The sequence below is a fragment of the Pseudoliparis swirei genome, chromosome 22 (genome assembly GCF_029220125.1).
Source record: "Pseudoliparis swirei isolate HS2019 ecotype Mariana Trench chromosome 22, NWPU_hadal_v1, whole genome shotgun sequence".
Taxonomy (NCBI): domain Eukaryota; kingdom Metazoa; phylum Chordata; class Actinopteri; order Perciformes; family Liparidae; genus Pseudoliparis; species Pseudoliparis swirei.
In genome coordinates, this window is record NC_079409.1 from 23,975,224 (window position 1) to 23,999,044 (window position 23,821).

The 23,821-nt window shown below is 46.7% G+C and overlaps 3 protein-coding genes and 2 long non-coding RNA genes across 11 annotated transcripts; 3 read left to right on the forward strand and 2 right to left on the reverse strand.

Moving 5' to 3' along the window:
* Positions 1–1,567: 1,567 nt before the first annotated feature.
* On the reverse strand, positions 1,568–7,456 carry hint3 (histidine triad nucleotide binding protein 3). 3 transcript variants are annotated; one of them, XM_056443735.1, is made up of 5 exons: positions 5,634–7,456; positions 3,323–3,440; positions 3,083–3,152; positions 2,530–2,656; positions 1,568–2,074 (listed from the first exon to the last, which is right to left on the reverse strand). In XM_056443735.1, the coding sequence occupies exons 1-5, from the start codon at positions 5,895–5,897 to the stop codon at positions 2,027–2,029; spliced, it is 627 nt and encodes a 208-aa protein (XP_056299710.1). In that variant the 5' UTR covers positions 5,898–7,456; the 3' UTR covers positions 1,568–2,026. The 3 variants fall into 3 exon arrangements, with proteins under 3 accessions (XP_056299710.1, XP_056299712.1, XP_056299711.1); XM_056443737.1 differs by having other exon boundaries at positions 5,667–7,455; XM_056443736.1 differs by having other exon boundaries at positions 1,568–2,656; positions 5,667–6,401.
* Positions 6,486–17,677, reverse strand: LOC130212637 (nuclear receptor coactivator 7). Of its 4 annotated transcripts, none has more exons than XM_056443732.1 (6): positions 16,681–17,677; positions 9,071–9,651; positions 8,497–8,895; positions 8,257–8,352; positions 7,832–7,905; positions 6,486–7,618 (listed from the first exon to the last, which is right to left on the reverse strand). In XM_056443732.1, exons 2-6 carry the CDS (start codon positions 9,164–9,166, stop codon positions 7,477–7,479), a joined length of 807 nt encoding a protein of 268 aa, XP_056299707.1. In that variant the 5' UTR covers positions 9,167–9,651; positions 16,681–17,677; the 3' UTR covers positions 6,486–7,476. The 4 variants fall into 4 exon arrangements, with proteins under 4 accessions (XP_056299707.1, XP_056299708.1, XP_056299706.1 ...); XM_056443733.1 differs by lacking the exon at positions 16,681–17,677 and having other exon boundaries at positions 9,071–9,288; positions 9,555–10,803; XM_056443731.1 differs by lacking the exon at positions 16,681–17,677 and adding an exon at positions 9,905–10,800.
* LOC130212641 (uncharacterized) lies at positions 7,526–9,163 on the forward strand. The gene is made up of 3 exons (XR_008835391.1): positions 7,526–7,985; positions 8,764–8,887; positions 9,051–9,163. It is a non-coding gene; the product is annotated as an uncharacterized LOC130212641 (long non-coding RNA).
* LOC130212642 (uncharacterized) lies at positions 16,130–18,238 on the forward strand. The gene is made up of 2 exons (XR_008835392.1): positions 16,130–16,366; positions 17,668–18,238. It is a non-coding gene; the product is annotated as an uncharacterized LOC130212642 (long non-coding RNA).
* A 1,676-nt stretch (positions 18,239–19,914) lies between these two features.
* Positions 19,915–22,715, forward strand: LOC130212977 (uncharacterized). 2 transcript variants are annotated; one of them, XM_056444322.1, is made up of 7 exons: positions 19,955–20,677; positions 20,782–20,853; positions 20,991–21,209; positions 21,537–21,590; positions 21,689–21,799; positions 22,011–22,085; positions 22,194–22,715. In XM_056444322.1, the coding sequence occupies exons 3-7, from the start codon at positions 21,188–21,190 to the stop codon at positions 22,301–22,303; spliced, it is 372 nt and encodes a 123-aa protein (XP_056300297.1). In that variant the 5' UTR covers positions 19,955–20,677; positions 20,782–20,853; positions 20,991–21,187; the 3' UTR covers positions 22,304–22,715. The 2 variants fall into 2 exon arrangements, with proteins under 2 accessions (XP_056300296.1, XP_056300297.1); XM_056444321.1 differs by lacking the exon at positions 22,011–22,085 and having other exon boundaries at positions 19,915–20,677.
* Positions 22,716–23,821: the final 1,106 nt, after the last annotated feature.

Sequence of the window (23,821 nt, forward strand, 5' to 3'; positions counted from 1 at the left end):
ACAGTAGGATCCTAAGGAGTGTACAGTAGGATCCTAAGGAGTGTACACTATGTACAGTAGGATCCTAAGGAGTGTACAGTAGGATCCTAAGGAGTGTACACTATGTACAGTAGGATCCTAAGGAGTGTACACTAGGATCCTAAGGAGTGCACACTATGTACAGTAGGATCCTAAGGAGTGCACACTTTGTACAGTAGGATCCTAAGGAGTGCACACTATGTACAGTAGGATCCTAAGGAGTGTACACTACATACAGTAGGATCCTAAGGAGTGCACACTATGTACAGTAGGATCCTAAGGAGTGTACACTATGTACAGTAGGATCCTAAGGAGTGTAGACTACGTACAGTAGGATCCTAAGGAGTGTACACTATGTACAGTAGGATCCTAAGGAGTGTACACTACGTACAGTAGGATCCTAAGGAGTGTACACTACGTACAGTAGGCTCCTAAGGAGTGTACACTAGGATCCTAAGGAGTGTACACTATGTACAGTAGGCTCCTAAGGAGTGTACACTAGGATCCTAAGGAGTGTACACTATGTACAGTAGGATCCTAAGGAGTGTACACTATGTACAGTAGGCTCCTAAGGAGTGTACACTAGGATCCTAAGGAGTGTACACTATGTACAGTAGGCTCCTAAGGAGTGTACACTACATACAGTAGGATCCCAAGGAGTGTACACTAGGATCCTAAGGAGTGTACACTATGTACAGTAGGATCCTAAGGAGTGTACACTACGTACAGTAGGATCCTAAGGAGTGTACACTACATACAGTAGGCTCCTAAGGAGTGCACACTATGTACAGTAGGATCCTAAGGAGTGTACACTACGTACAGTAGGCTCCTAAGGAGTGTACACTATGTACAGTAGGCTCCTAAGGAGTGTACACTAGGATCCTAAGGTGTACACTATGTACAGTAGGATCCTAAGGAGTGTACACTACGTACAGTAGGCTCCTAAGGAGTGTACACTAGGATCCTAAGGAGTGCACACTATGTACAGTAGGATCCTAAGGAGTGCACACTATGTACAGTAGGCTCCTAAGGAGTGTACACTAGGATCCTAAGGAGTGCACACTACGTACAGTAGGATCCTAAGGAGTGTACACTATGTACAGTAGGCTCCTAAGGAGTGTACACTAGGATCCTAAGGAGTGCACACTACGTACAGTAGGATCCTAAGGAGTGCACACTATGTACAGTAGGATCCTAAGGAGTGTACACTAGGATCCTAAGGAGTGCACACTATGTACAGTAGGATCCTAAGGAGTGTACACTATGTACAGTAGGAAAGAGTCAGAGTGAGCATCTGGAAGGAGGAGAGGGAACACAGGCGGCCTGGGACAGAGGATATAGGACAGAGGACAGAAAACAGAGGATATAGGATATAAGACAGAGGATATAGGATATAAGACAGAGGACATAGGATATAGGACAGAGGCAAACTAATGGAAGGTTTCTTGCATGAAGAAGTTGGTGATTCAAAGTGTCGCATAAGAAGGAAGCAGGAAGCACTGCAGCCGTTACTCATGACGACACAGGAAGCCGACACCAGGAGAGCAGCAGCCATGGATTATTTATTACACGTTAAAGTACAGACACGCTCCTCCTCCTCCTCCTCCTCCAGGACGGAGACGATGCCACACACAGCTCGTCATGAGATCATCACACACATGTTTTAAATGACGTCAGGTACATGCATACATCAGATTGGCTCCAGACTCAGGCGGTCCTCCAGGTCAGGAAACAGGATCTGTTGCTGCACTCACCTTTGCATTCAGTCAACAGGTGAATAACAGGTGAATCACCCCGCATGCCATTGGTCCATTAAAGTACATCCATCTATGACCCGGTGGATTGAGGATACTTCTTTTGTAAAAAACGTTTTTGCAACACGTCTCAAGCAACAAGACAACAGGATATGTGGCTTTCACTCTGAAAGGTCTCTTGTCTGGAGTCCAGGAGACACAGCTCTTGTTCTGAGAGCTGCATGTTTCAGTCCCGGAGGAACTGGATCCAGTGATCACTTGGTCTCTTCTTTAGAGTTGAGAAGCTCGATCAGCTGGTCTGCCTGAAAACATGAAGCAATGAGAACAGAGCGGAAATCAGAGCGACAGCACTTCTCTGGACCTTCGGTTCCACCTCGGAATTACTGATCTCGATATGGGCTTTGTGCTTTGACCATATAGATCGAGAGCACTATACTCCAATCAGTTGCATCTATTTTACCAGCTGAACCAGGGATTACAGCTGGTTGACTACAATCATGACCGCTTATGTGACCAGACTCATTTCAGACTATAAAGCAACGTGCTGGTCGTTCACATGACGAGGTCCTTACTTTAGACCAGAGTACCTGCAAGAGATAAACGAGTCTGGTCTCAAGAGGCCGGTGAACCGATGTCGCCGGTTGATGCACAAAGCAGGGATTGGGAAGTCATTATTTTAGCTTTACATATCCTCACATTTTTTTACAATAGCATGTTTGGTAGTGGAGCAAAGAAAATAAAATAAAGAGGGGTTTACCGTAATAAACCAATAGGAGTGGAGTCTGTAGAAGAGGCGAGACATGAGGCTCATTTGACTGGCAGGTGCCAGGACATGAAGGTGGAGGTGTGTGACAGAACAGAATGGAGGCCAATGGAAACCAAACCTGCAGACAAGGGAAAGGGCTTCAGTGCCCAGGGCTCACTGCTTGACAAAGGTTTTAAAGACTCAATCAACCAAGAACAATTACACAGCAGTTTAGGAGATTATCAATTTCCAGAAGACGAAGACCGACAGTTTTTTTATCCAGGTAAACAAAGTTAGTGGTGTAGTTTACGCTGTGCTGCAACATGTACTGAGGAGTAAAGTGCTTCTATGGACCTGAAGGCTGGTTGCTTCCTGTCCAGACAGACGGAGTGTCCACTGCTTTTAACAACTCACCTCAACATAAGGCTTCACTATTTGGTCACAGAAAGACTGAACTGGGCTTTGACCCAAGGTGCCAGAAGCTGCTTTGAAGCGGTTCCCTTTGGAGCATCACTTCCTTCTGGTGACGAGCCGTGAGCTCCCACGCCCCCTGAAGGCAGCTCACCTGACATCACGGAGGTCCGTCACGTTGTTTTTCTGGAGCATCTCCTTCCCCGTCTCGACCATCCGTTCCACTGTAACAACAGCACCAGTGGCTTTTACAACATTAGACAACTTGCAACACCAAATAAAAGCTGGAGTCGACAGGATTAGATAGCAATGATTTGTCGGTGAAATTAAAGTTGGCTTAAAAAAAGAAGAGCAATCTATCCCACAAGCATGAAGCATATAGTTTAAACATTACCCAAAGGCACATGCTCCTTGCCGAGTGATTTACAGTTCCCTACGTGTTTGGTGGGAACGACGAGGTAATGATGGGGAGCTCCAGGCTTGATGTCTCTGAAACACGAGAGGTCCTCATCCTGAGACACAAGAACCAGTTAATGCATCCCCGCGGGACCGGGAGGGCAGACACGAGGGAACACCATCAAGTGCAACACTCGGTGAATGAAGCACACGCGAGTCGCTGAAAGCACAACGAGTCCCTGTCTGCTCAGTCTCCATCACCAACGAGTCCCGGTCTGCTCAGTCTCCATCACCAATGAGTCCCGGTCTGCTCAGTCTCCATCACCAATGAGTCCCTGTCTGCTCAGTCTCCATCACCAATGAGTCCCTGTCTGCTCAGTCTCCATCACCAATGAGTCCCGGTCTGCTCAGTCTCCATCACCAATGAGTCCCTGTCTGCTCAGTCTCCATCACCAATGAGTCCCTGTCTGCTCAGTCTCCATCACCAATGAGTCCCTGTCTGCTCAGTCTCCATCACCAACGAGTCCCTGTCTGCTCAGTCTCCATCACCAATGAGTCCCTGTCTGCTCAGTCTCCATCACCAATGAGTCCCTGTCTGCTCAGTCTCCATCACCAATGAGTCCCGGTCTGCTCAGTCTCCATCACCAATGAGTCCCTGTCTGCTCAGTCTCCATCACCAATGAGTCCCTGTCTGCTCAGTCTCCATCACCAACGAGTCCCGGTCTGCTCAGTCTCCATCACCAATGAGTCCCTGTCTGCTCAGTCTCTACACCAATGAGTCCCGGTCTGCTCAGTCTCCATCACCAATGAGTCCCTGTCTGCTCAGTCTCCATCACCAATGAGTCCCGGTCTGCTCAGTCTCCATCACCAATGAGTCCCTGTCTGCTCAGTCTCCATCACCAATGAGTCCCGGTCTGCTCAGTCTCCATCACCAATGAGTCCCTGTCTGCTCAGTCTCTACACCAATGAGTCCCGGTCTGCTCAGTCTCCATCACCAACGAGTCCCTGTCTGCTCAGTCTCCATCACCAATGAGTCCCGGTCTGCTCAGTCTCCATCACCAATGAGTCCCGGTCTGCTCAGTCTCCATCACCAATGAGTCCCGGTCTGCTCAGTCTCTACACCAATGAGTCCCGGTCTGCTCAGTCTCCATCACCAATGAGTCCCTGTCTGCTCAGTCTCCATCACCAATGAGTCCCTGTCTGCTCAGTCTCCATCACCAATGAGTCCCGGTCTGCTCAGTCTCCATCACCAATGAGTCCCGGTCTGCTCAGTCTCCATCACCAATGAGTCCCTGTCTGCTCAGTCTCCATCACCAATGAGTCCCTGTCTGCTCAGTCTCCATCACCAACGAGTCCCTGTCTGCTCAGTCTCCATCACCAACGAGTCCCTGTCTGCTCAGTCTCCATCACCAATGAGTCCCTGTCTGCTCAGTCTCCATCACCAATGAGTCCCTGTCTGCTCAGTCTCCATCACCAATGAGTCCCTGTCTGCTCAGTCTCCATCACCGTCCCGGTCTGCTCAGTCTCCATCACCAATGAGTCCCTGTCTGCTCAGTCTCCATCACCAATGAGTCCCGGTCTGCTCAGTCTCCATCACCAATGAGTCCCTGTCTGCTCAGTCTCCATCACCAATGAGTCCCTGTCTGCTCAGTCTCCATCACCAATGAGTCCCTGTCTGCTCAGTCTCCATCACCAATGAGTCCCGGTCTGCTCAGTCTCTACACCAATGAGTCCCGGTCTGCTCAGTCTCTACACCAATGAGTCGGTGTTTCAGTGAATGAATTAAATCACTGAACTAAGTTCTTATAGCGGACACACGTTTGGCAAACATGAGCTAATAAGACCGGACCAAGCGAGGCCACGGACACGACATCGGCCTCCGACAGCGCAACGGACCCGTGTTACGGGCGAAACAGCGACCGTGTTAACTGGTGACTTTGAACCAACGCGTCCGTTGTTGTCGTGACAGACAGCTGTTGAAAGCAGGAACAGAACACGTAGCCGCATCGTTTAGTGTGCCTAGCAGATACTATGACGTACATGAAGGGGTTAACGCGGCATTACAAAGGAAACCAAGCGGCGTGCACGAGGACAGCTGCACGTGGGAAGTCGCCAGTTGACACGGTCGCCTGTTAAACCGTCGCACCAGCAGAACACGAATACAACTATCGAACGAAATACAACCTGTGGTCGTAACATGACTGTACAGTTAGCTCGCATGAAGTTAGTTTACAACTCAAACATTAACGTTGTATGTAAGTTAGTGAGTTCGCCATGACGTCACTCGTTACAGGCCAAAGCTAGCTCGCCTGACACGTCGCATGAGTTCCCGGTATCCTCACACAGTGGAGCAGCTCCGTGCCCATCTCATGGTTGACAATCTTGCAGAAAATACATTTCTTCTCATATCCCTCGCTGCTGGTTTTGGAAACGCCAGCCGGGGAAGGAAGAGGAGCCTCGACTGCTGCCATTGTTGTGGAACGGTCAGACCTGACCAGTGGATCCCAGAGAACATCGAGCTCACAAGGGGAAACTGAACGACTGTCGATCGGAATTGAAAGAAGGGATCGCATCTTAGGAGGGTCGATGGATACAAATGCCACCAGGGAGCGGTGTGGCTCAACATCATATATTTGATCACTAACTTTCTAACTTGTTCATCCCCTTTCATGGCATAACGGTTATTCAAATATTGAGTTTATATTTGTATGATGACATCAGCTGCCCCTCTCTCCACACAAGAGGACTTCAATGTACTGGACCTGGAAGTCTGCACGGTGCAGAACATCTGAACAGAGCGAGAGTAGAACTCACTATAGTGAGAGGGCTACCTGTGGTTCTCGCCACAAGCATCATCTGTGCAACGGGTCCACCGGCATAGTGTCTGGTAGTCTGCCAGTCTACTGAATTGTAATATTATTCTACTCTATTGTTTACAATATTTAATAGAAAAATTCATGTATTTTTGTTCCATATATTATATATGCCTGTTTGTATAGCTGTATGCAATATTATAGAACAAATACAGTAGCTTCAGGTATTAATTAGTCCCACAAAATTATAAATCAAACATAAGTCTACTTTGTAATTCGCAGCATGAAACAAAAACAGCTTCTTCAGTGGAAAATAGTTTATTCATAAAAAAATTTGATCGCTCTGAACACATTGTCTTTCACCAGGAAAGATAATATTTTATTGTGGTTCCACAAAACAACATCGGCAGTGCCAGCACTGCCTGGCACACAAGGATATACACACACACAAACACACACAAAGGGAAACAAGAACTTTCGCTTCTCTTTCCTGTCAAGATTTTCTTCAACATACATTTTGATGACTATAATAATATATGTGATAAACCGTTGAGGTCTCTTCCTCCACAAACCGCACACACACAAGATCACACACTGATCCCCTGTGAGGTCCTGGGACGGGGGTGTCTATGTGGACAGACTGTAAAGCCCTCTGAGGCTAATTTCTAATTTGTGATATTGGGCAATACAAAATGAATTGAATTCTAGTTCAACACTTTTGCTTTTTAACCTGAGTGGTCTTCATTTGCAGCAGTAGTTTTCAAAAGGAGAACATGAAAACCAGGTAACTGCGGGACCTATAATGTTACAGTGTTCTTACCATTCAATAAGTTTTCCTTTTTTTGTCGTAACATTGTATATAGACCTTTTTGTGCCATGTCTGTTTCACGCCTATCATGCACAACTAACATAGAGATAAATACTGCAAATAATTTGTTTCTTAAATAGTTCGACAGAAATAGAAAATATGTTCCGAAAGTCCTGAATGTTCTTACAGGAGTTACAATCTTTTCATTCAGCAGTGTGCTGTGAACTTTATATGACAATGCTCTCCACAACAAAGGCTTGAAGCGCCAGAGTCCAGTTCCCCGCGGGTCTTAGCACAGTGCTACTGATGAGTAGCCATTAGTTTGAAGCAGCAGGACCCTGGATGGCAGGATTTCATTGGACCACTTTGCACAGAGACAACATGAATCGGAAGTCCAGCCCAAGGACCGACCGGACAGGGTTCTGCATGTGGCCGTCTCTGGACCCGGTGCACAGATGATGCTCCATGAGATTTAGTCGTGGCGAGAACCACAGGTAGCCCTCTCACTAGTGAGTTCTACTCTCGCTCTGTTCAGATGTTCTGCACCGTCCAGACCTCCAGGTCCAGGACATTGAAGTCCTCTTGTGTGGAGAGAGACTTGTTGTTGAACGTGGGACAGGAGAAGCTGGAGCCACGGTACAGGTCAGCATTCAGCCACAGGCCAAATCCGCCCCTACACAAAAAGAAGGAGACGTCTTTTGTCGGTTGCTCATGTTTTATGCTCCCCGATTGCAGCTTGCTCAATCTCTGATATCTCACACTTAGCAGATGCAATATTTACACATTTGTCTTTTATTTATTCATGACTATGTCAGACTTAACTACGGCCTTTACCTTGGGCGGACGTGTCTATATTTTGGGGGAAATCAATAACCATATAACTTACCCTCCTCCACCAATCTGTAGAGATTCAAGGGTGCCGCTCATGAAGTACGAGTTCTCGCCGCTCCACCTGTATGCCTGGATGATGCCAAATGAAAGGCTTGAGACATCTGCACTCCAACAGTGACGATAACATCAAAGGAAATATGAATATCTTGGTAATAATACACATGTAATGATATTGTGTTAATAACCCATGGCCTTTTTATTCACATGATGGTTACATAGTCACCTGATATAGTGGGGACTGTTAACATCTCTTGTGAAAACCCATAAATGAAACACAGTGGACAAGTTTTAAAATATTCTTACAATTTTAGTCTTTTTTTAATACTCTTTCCTAAGATTGTGTTCAGTTCCTAAGAAAAATAATTTTAAAGGATTGCAAACGTGTAAGATAAATACATCATTTCTCATGTTATTTTGTACCTGGAAGTCGGGGCTGAAGCTGAACAGGAAGGTTTCTCCTGTGCCGTAGCAGAATCGACTGACTCTGAATGGATCAGAAGAAAAAGCTCCAAATACCTGATGAGACCGAGACATCACGCTTACCAAGGAGTACACACCGATATATATATATATATATATACACATATATATTCTGAATCAGGGTGAATCCGTTTGACTCCATTTGCTTGCAGCGATGCTGTAGGTATGAAAGATGCAGACCTTCTTGTGCATGTCTCTGATGACCAGCAGCACCGGGCGGTCCAGGCCGGCCATGTTGCGGTACAGAGTCTTCAGGCTGCTCCCGTGGACCGCCACGCTGAAGGCCAGCTGCCATGGGGAGCCCTGGGTCTTCACTGGCATGTGGGCAGCAAGCTGTAGAGAAAAGTCGATGTTACAGTGTGTGTGTGTGTGTGTCTGTGTGTGTGTGTCTGTGTGTGTGTGTGTGTGTGTCTGTGTGTGTGCGTGTGTGTGTCTTACTCGCTCCAGATGCCGGGCGTCCAGCAGCTGGCTCTGGTGCTTCAGGACGGGCAGGGTGTCTCGGACCGGCTCGTCTTCGGCCTCCTTGTCCTCCGAGCTGCTCAGACTCCGGCGCCGCGTGGCGTCCTTCACGGTGATGATCTGGTGGAGAGATGCTGCAACATTAAAATGTCCTAAATGGTGTTCAGCAACTTGTGGTTGAATAACTCATTTATAATGCAGGAATGTAAAAAAGAAAGAATCTATTGCCCCAGCAGCTGTATATTTGACCCCATGAATGCCCAATGTCTTCTCAGAGGATCACATGCAGGCCTACCTCAACATACGGCTCCACGCGGTCACGGGCAAAGTAAAGCACCGTGACGTTGTCTGGCAGCAGCTTCATGGTTTCTGACTTCTCTTCCAGCCACATGGTGCCTTCCCTCTCAGCTACTTTCACTTGTGTCTCTTGATGCTATTGGTTTGAAGCTGAAGGGAGGAGCTGCTCATTGGTCCACTCTCATATGGACCAGTTCCGTTTCCCTGTAACAGAAACTGGGATAATAGGAGGCGTTACAGATATGATGCCCATATATGGAGACGACAGGATTTCCCACAACCTCTGGGAGAACTGAGCACTCTGCTGCCTCAGTTCCTGTCAATCGGGGATAATTGATACGTTTTAAAAAAACTAATTCTTTACAAATGTTAACCATGTGTTTGAACTGTGTTTATTGCCCGGACGTTATCTTATTGTTAAAGAGCCCCGGTGAGCTTGTTTCCCCCCTCCTTGACCATGTGTGTGTGTGTGTGTGTGTTACCTCCCAGTGTGTATCAGTGGGGTTGACGGGCTTCTTGTTGCCATTGGTGTAGAGTTCTGGCGACCAATGTACAGAGAAGATGTCGAGGTGGTCAACCCTGTAGAAGCAATAGGAGGTTTTACTGATGGATAATTTTACATTGTACCTACACTGGGTTGTGTCATAACCCTAACCCTGCCATTGCTAAAACGAATAGTGTTTCATATGAAAAGAAAAGGGCTACTTGCTATTATCTGCTAAATATCACCATGCATTTATTATGAAATAATGTTATGAGAAAATAATTAAACAAAAGCAGAATCACTGTGTTTCATTTGAACTGCAGTTACATTTATGACAGTTGGCCCAACCTCTGTTTCCCATGAGAGAGAAAATCAATCCTAAATTGAGCCGATGCCATCTGTCACACTCCTCCGGTGTGTGTGGAGTCGTGCCTGGACATGATGAGCAGGAAAGTGAAGCATGCGTTGGAAGGCTTTGAGTATTAATCATGCTGTGCTGAGGATATCTGAGGACATGAGTAAAAACCAGGAAGACATTTTTTGGGAGTTATTTATGTTGGATTCTCAAATTGATGGCTGTAATCCTGGAAGTGCACTTACCATTGACCAAAGCAGTGACAGTATCAAGCACTTTATAGAATAAACCTACTTTAACCTGAATCAAGTCTCTCTTTGTCTGCATCTACTTATTTAATTCAGTTCAATTCAGTTTATTTGAAGAGCCCACTTTCAGATCGGATCAGGAACAACTCCCAAATAACCCTTCATGGGTAAAACAGGGAAGAAACCTTCAGGAGAGCAACAGAGGAGGATCCCTCTCCAGGATGGACAGAACAAAGATGTCATGTGTACAGAAGGACAGATTTAGAGTTAAAATACATTCAATGAATATGACAGAGTGTATGAATAGTTCATAGTAGGCATATTCCACGATGGAGACCTCCACGATCCATCAGGCAGATGGCGGTGGGGAGGAGGAGTGGGCGGAGTCTCAACAGTGGGCGGAGTCTCAACAGGACAGTGGCGTAGTCAGGAGCAGGAATTCCACGACCCAGACCTCGATGATCCATCAGGCAGATAGGATCTATGTCGTCTCATAGGGTCCGATGACCCCATGAGACGTGAAGTCACAAGGACTCCGGGGAGAAAGCAGAGTTAGTAACGTGTGATTGAGAGATGAACATTCATCCTTAAGGAGAGAAAAGAGGAGATAGGTACTCAGTGTATCCTAAGCGTCCATAAGGAGAGAGGAGAGAGGAGCTCAGTGTATCCTAAGCGTCCATAAGGAGCCAGGAGAGAGGAGCTCAGTGTATCCTAAGCGTCCATAAGGAGAGAGGAGAGAGGAGCTCAGTGTATCCTAAGCGTCCATAAGGAGCGAGGAGAGAGGAGCTCAGTGTATCCTAAACGTCCATAAGGAGAGAGGAGAGAGGAGCTCAGTGTATCCTAAGCGTCCATAAGGAGAGAGGAGAGAGGAGCTCAGTGTATCCTAAGCGTCCATAAGGAGAGAGGAGAGAGGAGCTCAGTGTATCCTAAGCGTCCATAAGGAGCGAGGAGAGGAGCTCAGTGTATCCTAAGCGTCCATAAGGAGAGAGGAGAGGAGAGAGGAGCTCAGTGTATCCTAAGCGTCCATAAGGAGAGAGGAGCTCAGTGTATCCTAAGCGTCCATAAGGAGAGAGGAGAGGAGCTCAGTGTATCCTAAGCGTCCATAAGGAGAGGAGAGGAGAGAGCTCAGTGTATCCTAAACGTCCATAAGGAGAGAGGAGCTCAGTGTATCCTAACCATCCATAAGGAGAGAGGAGAGGAGAGAGGAGCTCAGTGTATCCTAAGCGTCCATAAGGAGAAAGGAGAGAGGAGCTCAGTGTATCCTAAGCGTCCATAAGGAGAGAGGAGAGAGGAGCTCAGTGTATTCTAAGCATCCTTAAGGAGAGAGGAGAGGAGCTCAGTGTATCCTAAGCATCCATAAGGAGAGAGGAGAGGAGCTCAGTGTATCCTAAACATCCATAAGGAGAGGAGAGAGCTCTGTGTATCCTAAGCGTCCATAAGGAGAGAGGAGAGGAGCTCAGTGTATCCTAAGCGTCCATAAGGAGAGAGGAGAGGGCTCAGTGTATCCTAAGCATCCATAAGGAGAGAGGAGAGAGGAGTTCAGTGTATCCTAACGTCCATAAGGAGAGAGGAGAGGAGCTCAGTGTATCCTAAGCATCCATAAGGAGAGAGGAGAGGAGCTCAGTGTATCCTAAACGTCCATAAGGAGAGGAGAGGAGCTCAGTGTATCCTAAGCATCCATAAGGAGAGAGGAGAGGAGAGAGGAGCTCAGTGTATCCTAAACGTCCATAAGGAGGAGAGGAGCTCAGTGTATCCTAAGCATCCATAAGGAGAGAGGAGAGGAGAGAGGAGCTCAGTGTATCCTAAGCGTCCATAAGGAGAGAGGAGAGAGGAGCTCAGTGTATCCTAAGCGTCCATAAGGAGAGAGGAGCTCAGTGTATCCTAAGCGTCCTTAAGGAGAGGAGAGAGGAGCTCAGTGTATCCTAAACGTCCATAAGGAGAGAGGAGAGGAGCTCAGTGTATCCTAAGCGTCCATAAGGAGAGAGGAGAGGAGAGAGGAGCTCAGTGTATCCTACGTCCATAAGGAGAGAGGAGCTCAGTGTATCCTAACGTCCATAAGGAGAGAGGAGAGAGGAGCTCAGTGTATCCTAAACGTCCATAAGGAGAGGAGAGAGGAGCTCAGTGTATCCTAAGCGTCCATAAGGAGAGAGGAGAGAGGAGCTCAGTGTATCCTAAGCGTCCATAAGGAGAGAGGAGCTCAGTGTATCCTAAGCGTCCATAAGGAGAGAGGAGAGAGGAGCTCAGTGTATCCTAAGCGTCCATAAGGAGAGAGGAGAGGAGCTCAGTGTATCCTAAGCGTCCATAAGGAGAGAGGAGAGAGGCGCCCAGTGTATCCTAACGTCCATAAGGAGAGAGGAGAGGAGCTCAGTGTATCCTAAACGTCCATAAGGAGAGAGGAGAGGAGCTCAGTGTATCCTAAACGTCCATAAGGAGAGGAGCGAGGAGCTCAGTGTATCCTAAACGTCCATAAGGAGAGAGGAGAGAGGAGCTCAGTGTATCCTAACGTCCATAAGGAGAGAGGAGGGCTCAGTGTATCCTAAGCGTCCATAAGGAGAGAGGAGAGGAGCTCAGTGTATCCTAAACGTCCATAAGGAGAGAGGAGAGAGGTGCTCAGTGTATCCTAACGTCCATAAGGAGAGGAGAGAGGAGCTCAGTGTATCCTAAACGTCCATAAGGAGAGAGGAGAGAGAGGAGCTCAGTGTATCCTAACGTCCATAAGGAGAGGAGAGAGGAGCTCAGTGTATCCTAAGCATCCATAAGGAGAGAGGAGAGAGGAGCTCAGTGTATCCTAAACGTCCATAAGGAGAGAGGAGAGGAGCTCAGTGTATCCTAAGCGTCCATAAGGAGAGAGGAGCTCAGTGTATCCTAAACGTCCATAAGGAGAGAGAGGAGCTCAGTGTATCCTAAGGAGAGAGGAGCTCAGTGTATCCTAAGCGTCCATAAGGAGAGAGAGGAGAGGGCTCAGTGTATCCTAAACGTCCATAAGGAGAGAGAGGAGCTCAGTGTATCCTAAGCGTCCTTAAGGAGAGAGGAGAGGGCTCAGTGGCTCAGTGTATCCTAAGCGTCCATAAGGAGAGAGCTCAGTGTCTGCTAAACGTCCTTAAGGAGAGAGGAGCTCAGTGTATCCTAAACGTCCATAAGGAGAGAGAGGAGCTCAGTGTATCCTAAGCGTCCATAAGGAGAGAGGAGCTCAGTGTATCCTAAGCATCCATAAGGAGAGAGGAGCTCAGTGTATCCTAAGCGTCCATAAGGAGAGAGGAGCTCAGTGTATCCTAAGCGTCCTTAAGGAGAGAGGAGCTCAGTGTATCCTAAGCGTCCATAAGGAGAGGAGCGAGGAGCTCAGTGTATCCTAAGCGTCCATAAGGAGAGGAGCGAGGAGCTCAGTGTATCCTAAGCGTCCATAAGGAGAGAGGAGAGAGGAGCTCAGTGTATCCTAAACATCCATAAGGAGAGAGGAGAGAGGAGCTCAGTGTATCCTAAGCGTCCATAAGGAGAGAGGAGAGAGGAGCTCAGTGTATCCTAAGCGTCCTTAAGGAGAGAGGAGAGAGGAGCTCAGTGTATCCTAAGCGTCCATAAGGAGAGAGGAGCGAGGAGCTCAGTGTATCCTAAGCGTCCATAAGGAGAGAGGAGAGGAGCTCAGTGTATCCTAAGCATCCATAAGGAGAGAGGAGCTCAGTGTATCCTAAGCGTCCATAAGGAGAGAGGAGAGAGGAGCTCAGTGTATCCTAAGCGTCCATAAGGAGAGAGGAGAGAGGAGCTCAGTGTATCCTAAGCGTCCATAAGGAGAGAGGAGAGGAGAGAGCTCAGTGTATCCTAAGCGTCCATAAGGAGAGAGGAGAGGAGCTCAGTGTATCCTAAGCGTCCATAAGGAGAGGAGAGAGGAGCTCAGTGTATCCTAAGCGTCCATAAGGAGAGAGGAGAGAGGAGCTCAGTGTATCCTAAGCGTCCTTAAGGAGAGAGGAGAGAGGAGCTCAGTGTATCCTAAACATCCATAAGGAGAGAGGAGCTCAGTGTATCCTAAGCGTCCATAAGGAGAGAGGAGCTCAGTGTATCCTAAGCGTCCATAAGGAGAGAGGAGAGAGGAGCTCAGTGTATCCTAAGCGTCCATAAGGAGAGAGGAGAGAGGAGCTCAGTGTATCCTAAACGTCCATAAGGAGAGAGGAGAGGAGCTCAGTGTCTCCTTAGCGTCCATAAGGAGAGGAGAGAGGAGCTCAGTGTATCCTAAACATCCATAAGGAGAGAGGAGAGAGGAGCTCAGTGTATCCTAAGCGTCCATAAGGAGAGAGGAGAGGAGCTCAGTGTATCCTAAGCATCCATAAGGAGAGAGGAGAGAGGTCAGTGTATCCTAAGCGTCCATAAGGAGAGAGGAGAGGAGCTCAGTGTATCCTAAACGTCCATAAGGAGAGAGGAGAGGAGAGAGGAGCTCAGTGTATCCTAAACGTCCATAAGGAGAGAGGAGAGGAGAGCTCAGTGTATCTTAAGCGTCCATAAGGAGAGAGGAGGAGAGAGAGTTCAGTGTATCCTAAATGTGCATAAGGAGAGAGGAGAGGAGAGGAGCTCAGTGTATCCTAAGCGTCCATAAGGAGAGAGGAGAGAGGAGCTCAGTGTATCCTAAGCGTCCATAAGGAGAGAGGAGAGGAGAGAGGAGCTCAGTGTATCCTAAGCGTCCATAAGGAGAGAGGAGAGAGGAGCTCAGTGTATCCTAAGCGTCCATAAGGAGAGAGGAGAGAGGAGCTCAGTGTATCCTAAGCGTCCATAAGGAGAGAGGAGAGAGGTGCTCAGTGTATCCAAAGCGTCCATAAGGAGAGAGGAGAGAGGAGCTCAGTGTATCCTAAGCGTCCTTAAGGAGAGAGGAGAGAGGAGCTCAGTGTATCCTAAACATCCATAAGGAGAGAGAAGAGGAGAGAGGAGCTCAGTGTATCCTAAGCGTCCATAAGGAGAGAGGAGAGAGGACCTCAGTGTATCCTAAGCGTCCATAAGGAGAGAGGAGAGGAGCTCAGTGTATCCTAAGCGTCCATAAGGAGAGAGGAGAGGAGCTCAGTGTATCCTAAGCGTCCATAAGGAGAGAGGAGAGGAGAGAGGAGCTCAGTGTATCCTAAACGTCCATAAGGAGAGAGGAGCTCAGTGTATCCTAAGCATCCATAAGGAGAGAGGAGCTCAGTGTATCCTTAGCGTCCATAAGGAGAGGAGCGAGGAGCTCAGTGTATCCTAAACGTCCATAAGGAGAGAGGAGAGAGGAGCTCAGTGTATCCTAAGCGTCCATAAGGAGAGAGGAGAGGAGAGAGGAGCTCAGTGTATCCTAAGCGTCCATAAGGAGAGGAGAGAGGAGAGGAGCTCAGTGTATCCTAAGCGTCCATAAGGAGAGAGGAGAGGAGCTCAGTGTATCCTAAGCGTCCATAAGGAGAGAGGAGAGGAGCTCAGTGTATCCTAAGCGTCCATAAGGAGAGAGAAGAGAGGAGCTCAGTGTATCCTAAGCGTCCATAAGGAGAGAGGAGAGGAGAGGGCTCAGTGTATCCTAAGCGTCCATAAGGAGAGAGGAGAGCTCAGTGTATCCTAAGCGTCCATAAGGAGAGAGGAGAGAGGAGCTCAGTGTATCCTAAGCGTCCATAAGGAGAGAGGAGAGGAGAGAGGAGCTCAGTGTATCCTAAGCGTCCATAAGGAGAGAGGAGCTCAGTGTATCCTAAGCGTCCATAAGGAGAGAGGAGAGAGGAGCTCAGTGTATCCTCAGCGTCCCCCTCAGCCTCTCAGCCTCTAGCAGCATCTCCAGGTCTCTCCAGGTGAACCTGGTTCAGGTGTAACATCAGAGCATCAGGAGGAAAGTCTTCAGTCTCCATGAGGGGGCGGAGCCTCCAGGACTGAAGGTGGAGCTGGGTCATGAGAGGAGCACACGAGGACAGGTGGAGTCATGTTCTGCTTTCCATGGCAGCGCTCTGTGGTCCCTCTCCAAAGAGCACCACCTGCATGGTTTCACCTGGTTGCTGTCATCAAAGCAAGCAAGAACAATAATTTGGTTTGATCAAATACACTTCTATTTATTTTGAGTTTAAAAGCATGTTAAATGCAGGTACTGCAGCATTAATGTGCTCATGAAGAACCGGAGCTCCTCCCTCCATGAACAGCAGATGGACCTCAAGAAGCAGCATGAAGCTTCTCTCTGTGGGGAACAGCTTCCTGCTCTGATGCTGGCGTCGCCTCTCTTCTCTTGAGGTCAGATGCTCATTGTTGTTGTGAACAAACATGCAGTGTCTACACGGAGCTGTAAGAATCGTCTGTTTGTCTGAATACATTTCAACAACTATTTTTTTAATCCTTTGAGAAGTTCTCCCCTTAAGGTACAGGTAATGCTCATGTAATAACGGTGAGAAACTCCTCTCACTCTCTCTGCTAACAAGAAGAGGTTTCTGTGTGAAGGTGCACTCACCATCACATATTGTTGGGTGTTGTCCCTGAGGCTGTGGGACTCTGGGATGATTGTGTGTGTACAGTGGACACACACACACACACACACACACAGGACACACCTTCGTCATTTTCTTGGCAGCAGGTCGTGACCGTTATGGCAGCCATTGTTGCTTCAACTCCTTCAATTCCCGTAAATCCTCTCTGCGCCTGCATGCTTCCAGCCACATGGGAAAGCCCTCCACGAGCCAGCATGTTCATCTGTCTGGGTTCATCACGCACACACACACACACACACACACACACTCTGAGGGACACAAACACAGGAATGAGGCGTGCACGAACACAAGCAAACATGACTCCTCAGGCCCGTCTTGTTTACTCTTGCAAACATTTCTGAGCCTGGAATGTAAATGCATTTGATGACAAGATGCAGATCAAGCTGGGCTCTGCAACAGTTGTGTCTGAGTAAAGTGAAACGGTGTGTTGACTTTGGAGGAATCTATAGCCGGGGTGATTATCAATGGTAGATAAATGCAAAGATTGATGCTATTGTGTAATTTGATAGCAATTTAAGATGCTTCATGGGGCCATATGATAGATAGATATGTACTTTATATGTGCTTTTGCGAGACATCTTCTCACCACAAACTTTGTGCAGACATACACGTATCGACCACATACCCATGAACATGTTATGACTGTTTTGTTTCACAGAGGCAACCTATTCAAATAAAAGTGGCCGTGTGGTGCAATGCAATCTATGTTGCTGTTACTTGTTTGATTTTGATCATTGTAGACACTGACCAAATAATCAATGTGTGTTGGTGAGCAGCAGTGAACGTATCATAACTTTTGAATGCAGGGTTAGGCTTATGTTAGGCGGGGTGTTGGCCCCACGGTGTTTCCAGTGAGAGACCCGTGTTCGCTCCGTGCCCAACGCTCAGTCACTCATCACTCACCTCTCAACAAGGCCGCCCTGAAACAAAATGTGCTGTAAATGATACATGGTCCTACACTGCCATCTAGTGGTAAATGGTAGACATTACACCCAAACGACGACAGTATTGCATTCTGACACATGATCCTTCTCTCTGTCCTGCATGAAGATGGTGAGTTCAGGGCTGCTCGGAGACTTCGGACGTCCTGGTATGAGGTTCTGCGCCGACGAGGTCCGTGTCGGGACTCTGCGGTGCTCTCCGCGCTGTGGTGGGCCCTGCTCACCCGTGCTGCTGCTGGGCTGTTGTCCTCCCCCCCTGGTGGCGAAGAGGGTCACTGCAGCCGCCGGCCGGTCCAGCTCCGTGGATGCGCGCGGCCTGGTGTGTGCGTGCGCATCATGGGCTCTCCGAGGTAGGAGAAGGGGGGCTGATGGAGGTGCACGCGCACCCGGCTTTCTCCGCGGTCGAGGGAGGGGGGCTGCTGTGTCCCCCCCGCGCTCACCTGCAGGGCGGCCTGGCCTCCGGGCATGAAGACGCGCCGTGCACACCAGCGCCATCTTTAGCGCTGGCTCCTCAGGAACAACAATGTTGCTCACGCTGGTGAGACCTTTCTCCGGTTGTAGACGGTCTTTAAAACACGTACCGGATGCTGCAGTTGTTGTAATCGGCTCCAATCTTCCGTGATGGCTTCCTAAATTTGCCTTTTGAACTATTTTTCTAATAAAGAGCTTACTATAAAGTCTTTTTAAACTTTTTATTTCACTCAGCAAAATCCAATAAACAAACAAAGAAGTTGCAAACGTTTTCGGTCCCGTTGAACCTTCATCAGGCGACAAAAACAACAATAAACGGGTTATTACCTAGTCCTCTGAGCGGGAAAAGAACGGCCAATGGAGGGTCACTGAGACATCAGCCAAGTTCCTTGAACTACAATCTATAACATTGCATTATGGGAATTGCAGTCCCGATGCAAACAGAATATACATGACGTTGTAGAGCCCATGAATGTGGGTCGTGAGTTGTGTTGTTTAAAGGAAGATTGGGCCATAGCAGGACAACAGGGTGACATTACCTATACATCAGGTGAGTTTTAGGGTAAAGATGGATATTAATTATACTTATTATTTGTGTTAATCATTAAATCAACCGACTGAGCCTTTCTTAATGTAACTACTGTGATGAGTTTAAAATGACAGAACTATGCGGTTGAGTTGGGGAGTTGTGCCCAGTAGGGTTTAAATCCAATAACAACAGATTGTCTTCAACATCAAGTGTGTGTTCTGTGCAGATCACCGAGTCCACCGCAAAGTATAGGGTTCACCTTTATACCACTAGGTGGCAGTATACCTGTATGTAATACTTGGTTATTGATACATATGCATGTCATGCCGTTTATCTCCTCTGATATTTAATGTTCATGGTTCATTTCCATCATATTTGTATCCATCATGTATTTACTTGTTTTATTTGTGTCATTTTGGAACTAAACATTCCTACATGGAAGAGTGAGGATGTGATGAAGCCTCCGAGGAAATGAAGAAGGCGGTGACTGAGGCCACGAGGGAAGTGGACCATATCGCAGACACACACACACACGCACACAGACACACAGACACACACACAAGCACACACACACACAAACAGACACACACGGGCACTTTTTGAAACTTGTGAAAAAACATTTAACCTTTGTTCAAAAATAATAAATATCCGTATTGAGCCCCACGGGATACGAGCAATTGTCATAACAATGGCAACATGAAGACTATTAGGCAGTAGTCTTCAGATTTAAAGACTCTTATATTTTAGGTGTTTCTCTTTTTATTGACTCCCGTAACTTCACTAAACTCGCACTTCTCCTCGGTTAACGTCACTGATGAAGCTTTACTTTAACATATCACGTATATTAACTGCTCCACACGTATTACACTCAACTAATAAAGGTGTAATTATAGATTAAACTACCAGCAGCATATTAAAACATAGCAGTGAGTAATTGTAACTTTTACTTGTATTTATTTTTGAATGCAAGACCACCATATGGTGGTATTAATATTTCTAATTTCCCCGAAGTAGAAGTTCTGTATACTTTCTCCACCACTGTTAAAACAGAGAACAGCAGAATGTGATAAGGTGTTTATATAAAAGTATACTCATAATCTGATGCAGGTCTTTTTGGGACGGTCACAAGGGAATGGAGATCCTTTCTTGATAAGACCATTCACACTTCATTGTTACTTGAGTCACATGACTGTGGGGGGGAGTTCACCTCCATGTACGTTTCCACTAGATGTTCAAAGGGCACAGGAGATGGGGGGGGGGGGGGGGGGGTAGCCTGCCTGCCTGCCACTGACATGTAAATAGTGTGCCTCAACAAAGAACTTAAGGTTCAGAAACTATATTGTATGGAAACAATGCCTGTCTATAGCGTATTAATATACTTACTAATATACTCTACTCTTTGTCATTACAGGAGAGATGAGCAGACATGTGTTTTACCCTGGGAGAATGGCTGTTTCATTCCGTAAGGGACCACGGGGATTTCTCCGCCAGGATCCGAGCGATGCAGCCAAAGTCCTGAATGACAACCCGTCTCTGCAGGACAAGCCTGCAGCTGTCAGGGAGGAGCTGGTCAGGCAGAACGCACGGACTGTGGTCCGCCAGAGGGGAGGAGACCCTTCAGATACAACCCAGGTGTCTGGAGATTACATCCTGCAGTTTGGGAAGTACAAGGGGAAGTCCTTCCGCTGGCTTCTGGAGAATGACATTGGATACACCATCTACCTCATCAGGAACCAGCAAAGAGAGGAAGCTGCAGGAGTGTTCATGGCAGCGGGGCACAACAAGGACAGCCTCCTGTCCTTTCTCAACTATTCCCTCATGTTTGGAGGAATCCAGTCTCTCCTCAACTATGAGGAACACAAGCCAGTTGTGACAGCAGCAGCATCGGAGGATGACCAGCTGGTGGGTTTTGGGACTCGTGCCTCCAGCACCTGGGAGAGCAGGGAGGACGGCTCTGCATCCTTCATCCTGAAGAAGAAGAACTGCACTGCAGGCACAAAGATGCATAAGCTACAACTCTACCTGAAGAAGAAGCTGCAGCCACCCACTGTCTCCCCTGTGATGTCACACACCTCACCTGTGATGTCACACGCCTCACCTGCTCCTGCTGAAGCCATTGGTGAGTCTGGTGTCTTGTCACAGATCTACATGCAAGTCATACAAGCGCAAATGCAAGAAGATATTTCTTTCTTTCTTTCTAACTCTTGTCTGTTTGCATCACAGTGATGGATGAAGATGAAGAGCTGGAGAGGATGATGCTGAGCATCTCTCCTTCAAAGCAACATGTGCAGAGCTGTGAGTAAACATGTGCTCTCTTTTATTTCTTTGTTTCCCCTCCCTGAAGATTCACAATCGTTTACAGTTCAGACGATTTGCTATTAATCCTGTCTTCTATTCAGCATATTTGATATTGTTTTGTGTGTGTTTTATAGCTGTTTCTGCATCTTCGTCATCCTCCTCATCTGCCAGACGACGAGAAAGAGGTCTTTAACCCAGAGCACCGTGGCGCCCACCCACACAACTGGGACCATGAGTTGCTCTCCCACATGCAGCAGGACTCGTCTGGTGTCGACCGTGTTCTGGTCCTGTTTGTCTTTTGGTGTTCCACCTGTTGTCCTCGTGACTATGAATGGACTCCGGTCCTGATGAGGGTACGTATCCGTCTTTGTTTTCTGATGTGCATGACAAGAAACTGCTGTGCTCCTAACACCTACTTGCATGTGTTTGCTGTGTGTTTGAAGTCAAGGTGCTTCCCTGCCCAGGTGACATAGTGATGACTGGCTCCTGAATATTAACCCATTGCAACATGAACACATGTTTATGAATGAAATATACTCTGTACGTAATCATGTTAGAAACAGTCTGATTGGATTTGGCTGAACAAAGCAGGTGAAGTAAAGATACATTCTGCCTTTACTAACAGCAGTTTTTGTGTACTGTCAAAGTATAAATAACAAACAAAGGTTTTTCCGTTGCAGTACCATCTGCTACACAGGCAGCACCAGCCAAGGCTCAGGGTCCACCAGGAGATGGTAAATGGATCAACATTGTGCACATTCACTGAAACAAGATCTGTCCTGAGTCCACTGTGCAAGAAGTGATTCTTGTGTTTGATCCTTCTCTCTCGCAGCTCCTGCATCTCCATCTGTGAAGAGACCTGAGCCCGTTGCCCAGGAGCTCGTGTGTCTGATGCCAGAAGCAGCACATCATCCGTCAGCAGAGCCGACTGTCACACTTCCTGGTGTGTAGTACTTTACCTTTAGTTGCATCCTACACATATACACATGTAGTGCACATCAAAGCCGTTGTTTATTCTTTAAAAACGTTATGGTTGTATACTAGATACTGGTGCAGCTCGCTGAGTTTCACCAACTACATCGTAGATGTCATGTTACATTCTGGCTTCATCTTGTCAACAATAATAATAATAACATGTTCAATGTTCTCTACAGTGTCAGAGGCGCTCCTGATTTCTCCTGAGACGTCTGCAGAGCCCGGTCAACTGCCAACTCCACAGATAGGGCAAAGTCAGTATTTTAATGCTTTTATTTTATTTGTTTGTGTCCATTTTAAAAAGATGAAATAAAGTCACACCTAAAATCATACTCATTTCATCTTTGTTCTCATCTGACCAGGTGAGCCATTCCCCAGGCCAATAGCCGTCCCCACCGGTCCTCCTCCACAGCTTCCTGGCTGCCACCATGACGTCAGCCAGCTGACCTGTTCACAGCAGCAGAGAATCTGATGAAGACGAGCTGGAAGCTATGGGTTGCTTCTGTGGGATGGGACTGAAGCAGGGCCCAAACAGCCCTCACATTCACACCGGGTTCCCGGGGGTAGCAGGGAAGTACGTTTATTGTCCTGCCAAAGTACTTTCCCTGTACAGAGACCAAGGCACGGAGAAGGAGATGACGTGGAGAGAGTTCCAGGAGTCTGCCTTCTATGAGACGGGAAAAACAGATGGGCCGTTGACAAGAGCAAATAAGAGAGATGAGCAGTGTTTTGTCATGTATATATCTTTTCTTATTTTAATAATTACATTCTTGTATTATATAAATTATATTTGTTTGACTATTTTTATTGTTTGTGTGACCTTGCACGATGGCCTGTGTGTTCAATATTTACTGTCCCTGTTGTGAATAAATATATTTCATGGACTAATGTCTGCATGTGTCATTAATATGTGAATCATTATAGTGAACAGTAAAGACATATCTAATTTAAGTAATTGCAATTCAAATGTTTATGAGAAGAAAACTAATGTTACATATAGGTTATAAATAAATAAGTCAAGTACTGATATAATCTGTCTGCCACTGGGATAAAGTGACACTCCAAAAATAGCAAAGTAGGAAACACTTTTCTTGATAAACAGCCCAACTGAGTCTCGAACCCGCGTCCAAATGTGGCTTTTCAGGACATTGGACAGCGTAGATAATACTGCAATTTCATTGGCTGTCAGTGAGTTCCCACTATCCACGTCTTGCCCCCGCGAGTAAGTCGGAGGAAACTCGACTCAAACACAGGTGACCTGAGGTGCCAAGGGCGGGACTCGAGTCTCACTCCCCACATTTTAAATCTGCAAAGAGCAAACAGACTGTTGCTGAGTTGTGTTCAATGTGGTCGATTGGTGGCACGGATCAATATCGAAAGCCATGATGACTCCTGATGGATCATGAGGATGAAGGTCCACTTCACTCCTTTGTGCAGCAATAACACATCACATGCAGTTCTGTGGGGGCGCACGTGGAGCCGGATGTACAAGAGTTGAGTTCATGTCTTCACTGCATGTTATTGACGACACCACGGCAAAGTAGAAGCTCCACAGTGAATCCCAGTTAGAGTCAACAAGGGCATGATTAGCCATTAGAGACAGGGACCGTCATATATATATATGTATATATATATATATAAATATATATATGCATCTATACATATGTATACATATAAATGTATATATACATTATATATAAAACATATATGTGGTATATTAAAAAACATGTATAGAAACACGCGTATTATTTATTTATACTATAAAAGTATTTGCATTGTGGGAAAAAAATTAAGAAGAAGAAAATAAATAATAATAATTCAATATGTATTTGATTTATAATTTTTTTCATATTATATGTACTATAAAAGTATTTGCATTGTGGGATAAAAAATTAAGAAGAAGAAAATAAATAATAATAATTCAATATGTATTTGATTTATAATTTTTTTCATATTATATGTACTATAAAAGTATTTGCATTGTGGGATA

What these genes read in the sequence shown, in the direction of transcription:
- hint3 (XM_056443735.1), bottom strand. Translation starts at nt 5,897, where the DNA reads ATGCGATCCCTTCTTTCAATTCCGATCGACAGTCGTTCAGTTTCCCCT. An exon ending in GAACTCATGCGACGTGTCAG is followed by an intron (nt 3,441 to 5,633) that starts GCGAGCTAGCTT and finishes CTTGTGTCTCAG; the next exon opens with GATGAGGACCTCTCGTGTTT. An exon ending in ACTCCTATTGGTTTATTACG is followed by an intron (nt 2,075 to 2,529) that starts GTAAACCCCTCT and finishes TCATGTTTTCAG; the next exon opens with GCAGACCAGCTGATCGAGCT.
- LOC130212977 (XM_056444321.1), top strand. Translation starts at nt 19,975, where the DNA reads ATGAGCAGACATGTGTTTTACCCTGGGAGAATGGCTGTTTCATTCCGT. An exon ending in TGCTCCTGCTGAAGCCATTG is followed by an intron (nt 20,678 to 20,781) that starts GTGAGTCTGGTG and finishes TTTGCATCACAG; the next exon opens with TGATGGATGAAGATGAAGAG. An exon ending in AAAGCAACATGTGCAGAGCT is followed by an intron (nt 20,854 to 20,990) that starts GTGAGTAAACAT and finishes TGTGTTTTATAG; the next exon opens with CTGTTTCTGCATCTTCGTCA.
- LOC130212637 (XM_056443732.1), bottom strand. Translation starts at nt 9,166, where the DNA reads ATGTGGCTGGAAGAGAAGTCAGAAACCATGAAGCTGCTGCCAGACAAC. An exon ending in GCGTGGAGCCGTATGTTGAG is followed by an intron (nt 8,896 to 9,070) that starts GTAGGCCTGCAT and finishes TCTCTCCACCAG; the next exon opens with ATCATCACCGTGAAGGACGC. An exon ending in CTACAGATTGGTGGAGGAGG is followed by an intron (nt 7,619 to 7,831) that starts GTAAGTTATATG and finishes CTTTTTGTGTAG; the next exon opens with GGGCGGATTTGGCCTGTGGC.